We start from the raw sequence: 14,400 nt of genomic DNA on the forward strand, positions 1-14,400 counted from the left end.
AATAAGTTATTATCTTGTCAAACTATTTATAAGCAGTGATTAAAAACAAGCTTTCAATGATATATGATTAGAACGTTTCTGTTTTAAGTTTCTGTTTTAAGTTTCATCTGTTTGAAAATATTTTGCAAAAATTCAATTGTTGGCTGTGACTGGACTATAGCGACTATCGGGTTTGTTGCCATGTTTCATATTCTTCCATTAGCTCCAAAAGGTTTGTAATTTTTATAATCACCACCACTGCAATAACCACCACCACCATCAACAACACAAAAATCACCATCGTCATCGTTATCAACATCATCATCTGGGATCAAGATCCTATTCCCAGTCATCATCATCATCATCATCATCATCGTCCATGGCGTAATCGTCACCACCACCACCACCATCATCATCACGATGCTACACTACACAACCATCATCATCATCATCATCATCATCATCATCATCATCATCATCATCATCATCATCGTCGTCGTCGTCTTCGTCGTCGTAATCGTCACCACCACCACCATCATCATCACGATGCTACACTACACAACCATCATCATCATCATCATCATCATCATCATCATCATCATCATCATCATCATCATCATCATCATCATCATCGTTGTCGTCTTCGTCGTCGTAATCGTCACCACCACCACCATAATCATCATGATGCTACACACCACAACTAACATCATCCTCATCCTCATCATCATTATCATCATCATCATCATAATTATAATCATCATTATCAGCACTACTTTAATCATTATCATCATCCACAACAACAACAACAACAGTGTTTTAAATATACCAATACAAACAAGAACAATTACTTAAAGTTGGCTGCACCTGCAATCTTAAATCTTAATCAGCTGATTTTTCAACCAAATATATATTTTAGGTTTACCATAGATATAACACTTACAGTTGAAACTATGTCATCTTCTGATGTTTTTAAAATACATAAATTGTACAAAATATACATACATTGACTATTTTCAAATCTTTACAAACAAACAAAACAAATATATCTGACTAATGTAATGTACCGATATAATAATGTTAATATATTCTAAGGTAAAATAATGTAAACAAAACAGTAAAAGGACATGCTACTGGCATTTCCATTGTGCACCAAAAAACAACTAGATGGAAATAACATTGTTTTGTGAGCATCACGTTTTCAGGAGTAATGAATAAAAAAGATATATAAAAAAGAGCTGTCAGAATTATTTTGACTTCAACTTAGCCTCTGAGGCCAAGAAGAATATGAAAAACAAGAGCTGTCACAGAGAAAGCGCGCTCGACTATTCCGCCGCTTTTTAATGTAAGGATTGAAAAGTTTTGGCGAAACATGCATGGATCACTGTTAGATTAGATTTCAATGCAATACATGATGTGCTGAGATATTAACATAAATGTGGTTATATGCAAAATTTTAACCAGAATTTCTAAGTCTAATAATAAAGGGCCATTCTCAATGCAGTACATCAAGTAGTAACTGAGATATTATCCTATGTGTGCTTACATGCAATACCTTAACTAGAATTTCTAAGTCGCATAATAAATGGGCAAAAACTATATAATATCAAAGATAGATTTATCTTAATTGATTAAATAAGAAGGTTAAATGGTTGGGAGCCTGTTTATTAAGTTTAAATGCAATGATATATTAGCTGAGATATTGACTTAAATGTGGTTTAATACATGCAAAACGTTAACCCGAATTTCTATGTCAAATAAAGAAGGGGTCATTATTTGAATATAATTCAAACTAGAGTTATCTAACTTGGTTAATTAAGTAGGTCAGATGGTTGAGTACCATTGTATAAAGTCTCAATGCAATACCTCAAGTAGTTGCTGAGATATTAACCTATGTGTGCTTACACACAAAACCTTAATCAGAATTTCTAAGTCGATTAATAAAGGGCAATTATTTGCATTAAATGCAAACTATAGTTATCTAACTTGGTTAATTAAGTAGGTTGGATGGTTGAGTACCATTTTTTGAAGTCTCAATGCAATATATCAAGTAGTTGCTGAGATATTAACCTATGTGTGCTTACATGCAAAACCTTTACCAAGGTGTGATGCTGACGCCGACACCAGGGTGAGTAGTATAGCTCTCCTTATTCCTCTAATAGTCGAGCTAAAAATACTTTGAAAGAAGTCTATTGCTGAAAGCATATAATGAAATACTTCTATGGTCAATACAACTTGATCAAAACCTGTCATCAGTCAATAAATGAAAACTAAAGTTTCGGGGTGGAGTCTGTTACAATGTCTCTCAGCCTCAGGTCACAAATCTTTTTTACTTCTCCGAGCCCAGTTTCCACCTCTGCGCTGGCATGATTCCCAATACGGACCTCCAGGCCATTGATAATGGCCTCTTTCTTGTTTTCCCGCGCACAGATCACGAAGGGAAAGCCAAACTTGGTCTTGTATCTCTCATTAAGTTCTGCCATTGTCGCTCTCTCCTCAGAAGTAAGTGTGTCTAGTCCGGCAGCCTTATGTTCCTGTGTGGACTCCGCAGTGAGGGAGCCAGAGTGCGCCAGATGCCCCGCAAGATCCGGATATAGACGGATAACACCCTCCTTGCCTTAAAAATAACAACAAAAGGTGAATTTTAAACAGACTAAAGGTATAAACGTTAAAGGTTAATAAAACCAGACACTCTCCTTGCTGAAATAATGAAGGTACCTTATAAAGCGGATATAAGTGCCTAACTCGCACATTGCCCGACAGATGATATGAAATGAGATCACACACAATATGCAGACTTGTAAATAAAATTCAAAACCTAGAAAATAGTTTTTTGTTTGTAATAGATGATGATCACAGACTTTGAGGCTCAAAAACAAATCACAAAAAACACTTGTCACTTGTCAATCCCAACTTGTTTTTCCACACAAGTCAACTGTATAGCAAGATTCAAATAATTATATATTTTTCTGCATTTTCACAAAACATATGTACCAGACTGCACAAGTTGCTATGTGCACCTGTCGGGGTTAACACACCACCTCTCATTCTGCAGGCAGACACTCTACCATGTCACTATAAAAACTAGCTCTATAGCGAGACAGTATAAGTGCTGCTATATACATATGCAATACCCGGTTACACATTCCCTCTCCGCTTTGAAATTTGTCCTCAAATTTCAGAGACAAAGGTCAATTTGCAATGGCCTTGAGGCTTATCGTGCTACATGGGTCCCTCATTGGGTGCCAAATGTAACAGACTGCAAAAATTGCTATGTGCTCTTGTCGGAGTTTGAACCCACGCCCTCTCGCTCTGCAGGCCGACACCCTTATCGCGTCGCTAGAAAAGTATGGCGAGACAGTGAAAGTGCTGCTATATACATATTTATGTAATACCCAGTTACACATACATCAGATGATTGAATGTATTCTCCTACTATTTACACATGTAAGTTGAAATACAGGCTTCTTTTTTCAGAAGAATTAGCTTCACAGCATCTTAAACTTTAAGCTAAGAAGGCTAAAAACTCTCTTACTTTTTCACCTGCGCACATCACTTTTGTCATAAAATGTAAGTGATAATACAAACCTTCAATGGGCAATTTGTCCAGGAAGTCCATGAAAGCTGCACATAGCTTGTCAATAGAAGTGAACGGCCGACGGCTCCAGACAGCCCCTGCCACCAGAGCGCCATGTTCCACAGCTCCGCCAAACCGCTTGATAAACTCCTCGTATGGCAGAGAGTTCACTTCAGCCAATTCCAATTTCTGTTTTCCCATTGTCGTGCAGTGACCCTGTGTCAAAACAAAGCAATACTTATTGATCAATTTAAGTGAACTTCTAATTAACATTCAAAGCTCAGTAATAATGTGTGTGCATAATGAGTTATATTTATTGTATAATGAATCTCAAATAAATAGCTACTTATGTTCAAGAGCATGTATCATGTTAAACGAGATATGTATTTCAAATATGTAGCATACGAAATAAGGCATTATATTTCAAACGAAATTCTCAAAAAGATTCATTGACACTGTGAACAGCACTAAGTTTGGATTAAAGCATTGTCCCAAGTTACATATACCTCTATATGTCAATACAAAAAAACACACCAAAATACACCAAAATGCATCATAGCAGACAAACAGATTTTGAAGGAGGACCGAAACCAACATACAATCATCTAAACCATAGATATTCTGATTCTAGGTAAGTAGGTGCATGTCCAAAGTTGCGCCCCCAAGTTGCCAACGCCAAATCCTGATTCAGACCCTGTACAGTCAATGAAGACAATCAAAGAAAAAAATTGAATGTTTCACACAATGACATGTTACACACAGTTGTATTGTATGATAAGCCACTGCCCCAAGCTACCCTCCCCCCCCCCCACTCCACCCTGATGTAAAATGTTGCCCCTCAATTTGCACCCCCTCTAAAGCCGAATTTGGAGCCACCCCTGTATGTAAAACAAATTATTTAACTGTTGAATCAGATATATAATGGAATTAATTATTTAAAACAGCTATTTTTTCTAACACTGTTTTAAAAGTTTAAGAACAATTAGTAACTTATTTCTAATGTTCAGTTACCGGTACATGTATTTGACCTATTTTATTGCAATTTTTTTTGTTCTATTCAATTTCATACATAACTAAATAAAAGAAGTATCGACTTTATCTGACAACTAAGAATAACTACATTTTTATTAAATAATGGACAATGACTCAAATAATAATGCACAAAGAGTTATGGTTCTTGTGCACTGCACTTCTTCTACATGTGCATTTAAATGAGATATATCTATAATTGAAGTTAGAAGTTAATTTTAACAATTTGTAGTAAGAAATGTAGTCATTCTAAAATGGTGCACTTTGAGCGTATATTTTATTACTTTTTTCTCCCATATTGAAATAAAATTAAACTTTGACGATTTAAGAGGGGGCACGCGCCGGTTGCGCCCACCCCTCTTCGCCTGTCATCGGAGATTATAAAATATAGGCCGAAGTGGACCATGCCTAGTTTGTTAATGGGCCGAATTGGACCTGGCCGAAATGACACGTGCCATATTCAATGTCAAACGAAGAATTAAGATCGGAATCCAACTGCTTCGTTGGACAGGTAAACTAGTTCACCTACACTGAATAAACCAAATGCAGCCAATAATGCATTTCTAAGGAAACAACGAAATCTTACATGCTTACCGTAAAAGTAGAAGGGCTTCCGCTTCGTCAGCTGATAGTCACGTGATAGTTGTTTACAAAATGTCGGACGAATGATAGTCAATTACAATGCAATTTACTACAAAGGTATTTCGCTAATTGATGCATTGAAAATTATTTAATTATATGATAATATAATATAATTACAGTGTGTTTCAAGGCATCATTATTATATCATGTTGGTTTACATTTTTGTATGTTCATTACTTGATTAAACATAAAATGTAAAACTTAAGTTAATTTATCTGCATTCTTGAATTTCTTCAATTTAGTCTTCTTTTTAGTCTTTTATGTACATAAAAATGTCAGTCATTAAAATACTGGTAATAAGTGGAATGATTATTGTATCTTTTGATCAGTATCGTTTTTCGTTTTAAAGTTATTTTGTCAATGAATTACGACAATTATGATGACATTCCTGTTTGAGGAATTCCAGCAACAAGATTGTTTTGTAATCATTGAATTGAGAGGTGCATCATTCTAAGGCAGAGGTTTAAAAGTGTAACTTATTAACTGTGCATGTAGCATGTTCAAAAAGTTGCTTGATAATGATGAAAATCAGGTAACTGAATCACCATTAAAGTCATTTTATTTCTGGTGTTCAGTCAGTTATCTGGCCTTCATACAAAACCAATGATTTTTCATCTTTTGGAATCAAACTTTTATCTCTGTTATCATTTTCGAATAAAAAAAAAGAGAATGATGCAGCCTGTGCTGGAGCAGTGTTCCCTGTGCTTAAGAGCTTTGCGCCTGAGCTAGGCCTAAACAAAACAAAAATGTGTTTCCAGTTACCCGACCCACCATGTATAAAAAACCCAACCATAATGGGCTAAACAATAAAGTTAATTCCAACCAATGGTTTCAACAATCAGCTAACAGCATCCAACCCCGATTGACACCCCCCCTCCCAATTCCTACTTACTGATCCTGTATTTTTTTGAGCCCAAGTGGTAACATAACTATTTAATATGAAATATCAGTATCCTTGTTGTCATTTATATTAAGTGTCTGTTTTCTTCATTCTGCCGTCATTTGTCACATGCATTATTGTCATTTCAAAACTTTCCTGGAGTATATTTCATTTACCTTAAATTCTGGAAATACCATGATGGATTCAAATGCCTGTGCCAATTTCCTCACCACTTTGGGCGCTTTTTATTTGAGTGCAGATTATTCCCTTTAACTGTTAAATCTGAAGAAAAAGATTAAATTTTGGTGTGTTAAATTAAAATTTTCTCGAGCATAAATTTATTTCAAAAATCAAAAATCAAGGTCGGCTGTAAGGATTTTGCACTCACTAGATATATGTGCACGCTATCCAGTCAAATTGTGTGAACAAATTCTATGTGGTGCTCCTTAAGTCTGTCAAATAGAAATCAACTGCCATCTTAAAAAAATGCTTTTAAATAAGTGCATTATTTTTATTATTATTATTATAAGCAACACAATGTATGGAGTCTCTTAGGGTCTTTGCCCCAGTTTCTAATGCTCGTTTCCTGGCTGTGAATAGTGGTCACATGATGTCTCATACTTACTCAAATCCTGATTTTGTTAAATGCTTCAATAGTATTATTGCAAGTTTTCAAACTGATAGTAAAGATATAAGTTATAATCTACCATTATTTTTTCATTCCACTGAAAACAATTTTTATTTTTTCATAATTTCTTTGCAGCCAGAGGAAGGTGAGGCAGGCCATGGAGAACTCTGCTGAGTATGATGATGCAGTTTCACTAATCAGTGCAGGAATACACATTGATGCTACACAATGTTTGGTTCCAGTAAAAGCTGAAAACAACATGGATCAGAGTAATTCAAAGAACAGACAAGCACATGGGGAGAAACCAAGTCATAAAAAAGAACATTCTTCAAATCTAAATAAACTTAAAGCAGTTTTTGAACAAGGTGGTTCAAAAAACAAGCAGTCTAAGACCAGGAAATTATACAGTCATGGACTTGAAGCAGAACATAAAAATCCTCATGCAAACAGAGTTGTCAATAAAAATGACATGGAAACACATGGTGTTGGTCATAAATCAGCGCATGCAGCAGATCTGAACAATATTCATTCCAATACAAAAACTGGTGAAAGAATTTCTTCTGAATTTGTGGTGGTAGAAAAGGATAACATGCCAACTTGTCAGCACAGTGGCACAGTCATTAAGAGTGTTAATGCAATAAGGTCTGATTTTGATGAGGAGTTAGGAGATCGTGATGCTTCAGATAAATCTGTTGTAAGTGAGTTTGATGATCTCTATGCAGTTCCTGCAGATGAAACCAGTTGTGATGATCTCTATGCAGTTCCTGCAGATGAAACCGGTTGTGAAAGTCCTGAGCTAATTGAAGAAAGTCCCAAATTAATAGTGGAAAACATTTATGAACCCATTAGATTTGAAGGAGAAGATGAAGTTGGGAAAGGTTTTGAGGTTGTTAGTAGGTCCAAAGTGAATTCAAGTAAATCTCAAACAGGTGGTGGACTTGTCAGCAAGGGGAGCAAATCTAAAAGGTGTTCAGCGGACGGAAAAAAGCCCAAAATACTGCCAGAGCAGGTGAACTATGAATGGAAGAGGAAGGATGCTAAAAAGAAATCCATGGCCCTTAAACGACCCTCTTCACTATGTAAGTGGTCTAGAATATCATATCTCAACTAAGCTTTAATAGTGAACCAGTTGTCATTGAAAAACTCAGCTAACCTGAGATAGGATTATATTTTGTATATATAAATAAAAGCAATGGTTGCATTTTTGAACGGATTAACTTGGAAACCTCCAGTCCACCAAATGATCTTGATAAATTGTAATAATTGGCTCTGGGGTAAACCAGTCCTAGGCTTCTTAATGAAAATAGCCCCTTGTGCAAACCAGTCCTAGGCTTCTTGGTGAAACGGCCCCTGGTGCAAACCACTCCTAGGCTTCTTGATGAAATGGTCCCTGGTGCAAACTACTCCGAGGCTTCTGTATGAAATGGCCCCTGGTGCAAACTACTCATAGGCTTCTGTATGAAATGGCCCCCTGGTGCAAACCTTTTCTAAGAGTCTTTATGCAATGGTCCCTGGTGCGAACCACTCCTAGGAGTCTTGATGAAATGGCCCCTGGTGCAAACTACTCATAGGCTTCTGTATGAAATGGCCCCATGGTGCAAACCTTTTCTAAGAGTCTTTATGCAATGGTCCCTGGTGCGAACCACTCCTAGGAGTCTTGATGAAATGGCCCCTGGTGCAAACCACTTCTAGGCTTCTTGGTGAAATGGCCTCTGGTGCAAACCACTCCAAGGCTTCTTGATGAAATGGTCTCTGGTGCAAACTACTCCGAGGCTTCTTGATGAAATGGTCCCTGGTGCAAACTACTCCGAGGCTTCTGTATGAAATGGCCCCCTGGTGCAAACCTTTTCTAAGAGTCTTTATGCAATGGTCCCTGGTGCGAACCACTCCTAGGAGTCTTGATGAAATGGCCCCTGGTGCAAACTACTCATAGGCTTCTGTATGAAATGGCCCCCTGGTGCAAACCTTTTCTAAGAGTCTTTATGCAATGGTCCCTGGTGCGAACCACTCCTAGGAGTCTTGATGAAATGGCCCCTGGTGCAAACTACTCATAGGCTTCTGTATGAAATGGCCCCCTGGTGCAAACCTTTTCTAAGAGTCTTTATGCAATGGTCCCTGGTGCGAACCACTCCTAGGAGTCTTGATGAAATGGCCCCTGGTGCAAACCACTCCTAGGCTTCCTGGTGAAATGGCCTCTGGTGCAAACCACTCCAAGGCTTCTTGATGAAATGGTCTCTGGTGCAAACTACTCATAGGCTTCTTGATGAAATGGCCCCTGGTGCAAACTACTCCTAGGCTTCTTGATGAAATGGCCCCTGGTGCAAACTAAACATAGAGGAGTCTTGATGAAATGGCCCCTGCTGCAAACCACTTCTAGGCTTCTTGATGAAATTGTCCCTGGTGCAAACCAGTCCTAGGCTTCTTGATGGAATGGTCTCTGGTGCAAACCACTCCTAGGAGTCTTGATGGAAATTAATGGTCCGTGGTGCAAACCAGTCCTAGGCATCTTGATAAAATTGTCCCTGGTGCAAACCAGTCCTTAGGCTTCTTGATGAAATGGTCCCTTGTGCAAACCACTCCTAGGCTTCTTGATGAAATGGTCCCTGGTGCAAACCACTCCTAGGCTTTTTGATGAAATGGTCCCTGGTGCAAACCACTCCTAGGCTTCTTGATAAAACAGCCCCTGGTGCAAACCACTCCTAGGCTTCTTGATGAAATGGCCCCAGGTGCAAACCACTCCTAGGCTTGTTGATGAAATGGTCCCTGGTGCAAACCAGTCCTAGGCTTCTTGATGAAATGGCCCCAGGTGCAAACCACTCCTAGGCTTCTTGATGAAATGGCCCCAGGTGCAAACCAGTCATAGGCTTCTTGATGAAATGGTCCCTGGTGCAAACCAGTCCTAGGCTTCTTGATGAAAAAATCCCTGGTGCAAACCACTCCTAGGCTTCTTGATGAAATGGCCCATTGTGCAAACAACTCCTAGGTTTAATTTCTTGATGAAATTGGCCCAGGTGCAAACCACTTCTAGGCTTCTTGATGAAATGGCCCCTAGTTCAAACCACTCCTAGGCTTCTTGATGAAATGGGTCCTGGTGCAAACTGATCCTAGGCTTATTGATGTAATGGCCCCTTGTGCAAACCACGTCTAGGCTTCTTGATGAAATGGGTCCTGGTGCAAACTGATCCTAGGCTTCTGGATGAAATGCCCCTTGTGCAAACCACTCCTAGGCTTATTGATGAAATGGGTCCTGGTGCAAACTGATCCTAGGCTTCTTGATGAAATGGCCCCTGGTGCAGACCACTCCTAGGCTTCTTGATGAAACAGCTCCTAAGTTTCTTAATGGAAGGCCCCTGGTGCAAACAGCTCCTAAGATTCTTGACGGAAAGGCCCCTGGTGCAAACAGCTCCTAAGATTCTTATCAGAATTGCCTTAGTGGTGCAGTCCTAGGCTTCTTAATGAAAATAGCCCCTTGTGCAAACCAGTCCTAGGCTTCTTGATGAAACGGCCCCTGGTGCAAACCACTCCTAGGCTTCTTGATGAAATGGTCCCTGGTGCAAACTACTCCCAGGCTTCTGTATGAAATGGCCCCTGGTGCAAACTACTCATAGGCTTCTGTATGAAATGGCCCCCTGGTGCAAACCTTTTCTAAGAGTCTTTATGCAATGGTCCCTGGTGCGAACCACTCCTAGGAGTCTTGATGAAATGGCCCCTGGTGCAAACTACTCATAGGCTTCTGTATGAAATGGCCCCCTGGTGCAAACCTTTTCTAAGAGTCTTTATGCAATGGTCCCTGGTGCGAACCACTCCTAGGAGTCTTGATGAAATGGCCCCTAATGCAAACCACTCCTAGGCTTCTTGGTGAAATGGCCTCTGGTGCAAACCACTCCAAGGCTTCTTGATGAAATGGTCTCTGGTGCAAACTACTCCGAGGCTTCTTGATGAAATGGTCTCTGGTGCAAACTACTCCGAGGCTTCTGTATGAAATGGCCCCCTGGTGCAAACCTTTTCTAAGAGTCTTTATGCAATGGTCCCTGGTGCGAACCACTCCTAGGAGTCTTGATGAAATGGCCCCTGGTGCAAACTACTCATAGGCTTCTGTATGAAATGGCCCCCTGGTGCAAACCTTTTCTAAGAGTCTTTATGCAATGGTCCCTGGTGCGAACCACTCCTAGGAGTCTTGATGAAATGGCCCCTGGTGCAAACTACTCATAGGAGTCTTGATGGAAATTCATGGTCCGTGGTGCAAACCAGTCCTAGGCATTTTGATAAAATTGTCCCTGGTGCAAACCAGTCCTTAGGCTTCTTGATGAAATGGTCCCTTGTGCAAACCACTCCTAGGCTTCTTGATGAAATGGTCCCTGGTGCAAACCACTCCTAGGCTTTTTGATGAAATGGTCCCTGGTGCAAACTACTCCTAGGCTTCTTGATAAAACAGCCCCTGGTGCAAACCACTCCTAGGCTTCTTGATGAAATGGCCCCAGGTGCAAACCACTCCTAGGCTTGTTGATGAAATGGTCCCTGGTGCAAACCAGTCCTAGGCTTCTTGATGAAATGGCCCCAGGTGCAAACCACTCCTAGGCTTCTTGATGAAATGGCCCCAGGTGCAAACCAGTCATAGGCTTCTTGATGAAATGGTCCCTGGTGCAAACCACTCCTAGGCTTCTTGATGAAAAAATCCCTGGTGCAAACCACTCCTAGGCTTCTTGATGAAATGGCCCATTGTGCAAACAACTCCTAGGTTTAATTTCTTGATGAAATTGGCCCAGGTGCAAACCACTTCTAGGCTTCTTGATGAAATGGCCCCTAGTTCAAACCACTCCTAGGCTTCTTGATGAAATGGGTCCTGGTGCAAACTGATCCTAGGCTTATTGATGTAATGGCCCCTTGTGCAAACCACGTCTAGGCTTCTTGATGAAATGGGTCCTGGTGCAAACTGATCCTAGGCTTCTGGATGAAATGCCCCTTGTGCAAACCACTCCTAGGCTTATTGATGAAATGGGTCCTGGTGCAAACTGATCCTAGGCTTCTTGATGAAATGGCCCCTGGTGCAGACCACTCCGAGGCTTCTTGATGAAACAGCTCCTAAGTTTCTTAATGGAAGGCCCCTGGTGCAAACAGCTCCTAAGATTCTTGACGGAAAGGCCCCTGGTGCAAACAGCTCCTAAGATTCTTATCAGAATTGCCTTAGTGGTGCAATGGTTCTTTTAAGTGTGGAAATGCTCACTTGTTGTTCAAGTATTTTATGATACAATATCAAGTGCACTGCAGATAATATGCTCTTAAAAAAAGGTTAAATTTTAACAAGTTGTCCACCAACGTTTCAATAATTTGCATAATTATATCATTGTTTATTAAATACAAAACAATCCTTAAATATTATGACTAAAATATATATCATATTGCTACACATAAAACTCTATAAAACAGATGCATGGTAGCTGCTTATTTCTGACTGATATATTACTCATGATCAGTTGAAACATCATATCTATGTGTTGGTTTTTACAATAATTAGCTGAAAACCTAATCGTGTACCAAAAATAGAGCATTATAATGCATCAATAACTACAAACATGTTCTTATTATACGCCATCTGAGTTTATTGAAAATGAAGGAAATTATGTCTTTAAAGGATCAAAGGTTAACATAATTATGATGATATTCCTGTTTTATTGGTGGATGGTGGTTGTATAAGTGTTCCATTACTTCCTTTATAGCTTGTAGTTAGTTCGCTATTGTTTATTAAAATACAATAGTTTAAAGTACTGACATTCAAATTTCTACTGCTTAATGTAGGAACTAAAATAGGACTGTGAATAATGCATTTGAAACTTAAAGTGAAAGAATTGTGTGGACATGTTCGAAAAAGAAGTCACAAAGGTATGCATATGCTGAGTTAAAGGATATATTTTTTATACTAAATTATAGATATAAACATGTGTATTTTAACTATGAAATTATATAAATCACACAGCTGCAAGGGTGCTAAAGGGAAATATGAGCACAATGTCTGGGGCTAGGAAAGAATTGAAAAGTTTATGAACTTGAAAGAAAATGTTAGAAACTGTGTTTAATTTATAGTTATAGATTTCAAGAGTCAAATTAAAAATATTTGATTATATTAACTTAAGATAAGTTAAGGGGGGGGGGTGTCGCTGTGTCCGGACCGATTGAGCTTTCAAAATTTTAGAAGCCCTGATCTTAAGTATTTAATTTTATGAAGGCAGATTAGTGTGCTTATACTGGTCTCCATGAGGGCAGGAGGGTGCTACCAAAACAGGACAGGGTTAAGAACACTTCTATAACTCTTTAGCTAAATCGCTTTGTACATGTATGTATAGTACAAAATTTAATGATAAATGAAAAGTTTCATAGAAAAAAAAATTTGTACTTGAAAAAAATATTGCATTTTAAAATCTGTTGTGCCTTGTAAACTTGACATAAAGCCATTTTACAAATAATTAAACGTATCATAAATGAAACTGAGACAAAACTGTAAGAGTTTTTTTGGGGCTGTTTTGCTGTTTGAATTTGTGCCCTGTCTGGACAACTACCGACAGTACTTTGATAACATAATAAGGGATAAAAAAAACCTGAATAATTGATACAGTGCTTGTAAAGACCGGTATAATAATGATATTGTTATGATGTATTTGTAGCGACTTGTGATAATTACTTCAAGTTATACACCTAGCCTAGATTCCGTGTATTAGTATGCAAAGGCACATACACTTATAAATAACACAAATATACAAGTTGGAATATTTAACATGCAAGTTTGCCCATGGAGCTGAATGTTTCATTAACAGTTATATGTCTAAGTTCAAGGTTTCATGTTAGTATTTTTATATTCTGGTTGATGTTGATATTTACTGTCAATGAACAGTCTTTATCAAACTGAGACTGCCACTTATCTGCTGTGTAAAGTAGTTTGTGTTACCAATGATCTATATCTCCAACAAACTGAGACTGCCAGTTTCCTTCAGTGTAAAGTATTTTGTGTTTTCAAGGAACTCCATTTTGAACTGAGACTGCCATTTTCCTTCAGTGTAAAGTATTTTGTGTTTTCAAGGAACTCAATTTTGAATGAAGAATGCCAGTTTCCTTCAATGTTAAGTATTTTGTGTTTTCAAGGAACTCCATTTTGAACTGAGACTGCCATTTTCCTTCAGTGTAAAGTATTTTGTGTTTTCAAGGAACTCAATTTTGAATGAAGAATGCCAGTTTCCTTCAATGTTAAGTATTTTGTGTTTTCAAGGAACTCCATTTTGAACTGAGACTGCCATTTTCCTTCAGTGTAAAGTATTTTGTGTTTTCAAGGAACTCCATTTTGAACAGAGACTGCCATTTTCCTTCAGTGTAAAGTATTTTGTGTTTTCAAGGAACTCCATTTTGAACTGAGACTGCCATTTTCCTTCAGTGTAAAGTATTTTGTGTTTTCAAGGAACTCCATTTTGAACAGAGACTGCCATTTTCCTTCAGTGTAAAGTATTTTGTGTTTTCAAGGAACTCCATTTTGAACTGAGACTGCCATTTTCCTTCAGTGTAAAGTATTTTGTTTTTTCAAGGAACTCCATTTTGAAAAGAGACTGCCAGTTTTCTTCAGTGTTAAGTATTGTGTTTTCAAGGAACTCCATTTTGAACTGAGACTGCCAGTTTTCTTCAGTG

At 38.5% G+C, this 14,400-nt stretch overlaps 2 protein-coding genes across 8 annotated transcripts in view; one reads left to right on the top strand and one right to left on the bottom strand.

Annotated features, from left to right (window-relative positions):
• The first annotated feature begins 40 nt into the window (after nt 1–40).
• LOC128246733 (rho guanine nucleotide exchange factor 10-like protein) overlaps nt 41–14,400 on the top strand; it is a 57,163-nt gene continuing 42,803 nt past the window's right edge. For 2 of the 7 annotated variants that reach the window (XM_052965123.1, XM_052965127.1), the window contains exons 1-2: nt 41–170; nt 6,868–7,811. In XM_052965123.1, coding sequence (XP_052821083.1) covers nt 6,890–7,811 — 922 coding nt within the window. In that variant the 5' untranslated portion in view covers nt 41–170; nt 6,868–6,889. Of the gene's footprint in view, nt 212–5,047; nt 5,094–5,213; nt 5,282–6,867; nt 7,812–12,342; nt 12,613–13,513; nt 13,568–14,400 lie in introns of those variants that run through there. The other 5 variants (XM_052965125.1, XM_052965126.1, XM_052965124.1 and 2 more) reach the window with 5 other exon arrangements.
• LOC128246740 (2-oxo-4-hydroxy-4-carboxy-5-ureidoimidazoline decarboxylase-like) lies at nt 946–5,217 on the bottom strand. Its single transcript, XM_052965138.1, has 3 exons — nt 5,177–5,217; nt 3,565–3,769; nt 946–2,593 (listed from the first exon to the last, which is right to left on the bottom strand). Exons 2-3 carry the CDS (start codon nt 3,752–3,754, stop codon nt 2,247–2,249), a joined length of 537 nt encoding a protein of 178 aa, XP_052821098.1. The 5' UTR covers nt 3,755–3,769; nt 5,177–5,217; the 3' UTR covers nt 946–2,246.

The sequence above is a fragment of the Mya arenaria genome, chromosome 9 (genome assembly GCF_026914265.1).
Source record: "Mya arenaria isolate MELC-2E11 chromosome 9, ASM2691426v1".
In the NCBI taxonomy this organism is placed as follows: Eukaryota; Metazoa; Mollusca; class Bivalvia; order Myida; family Myidae; genus Mya; species Mya arenaria.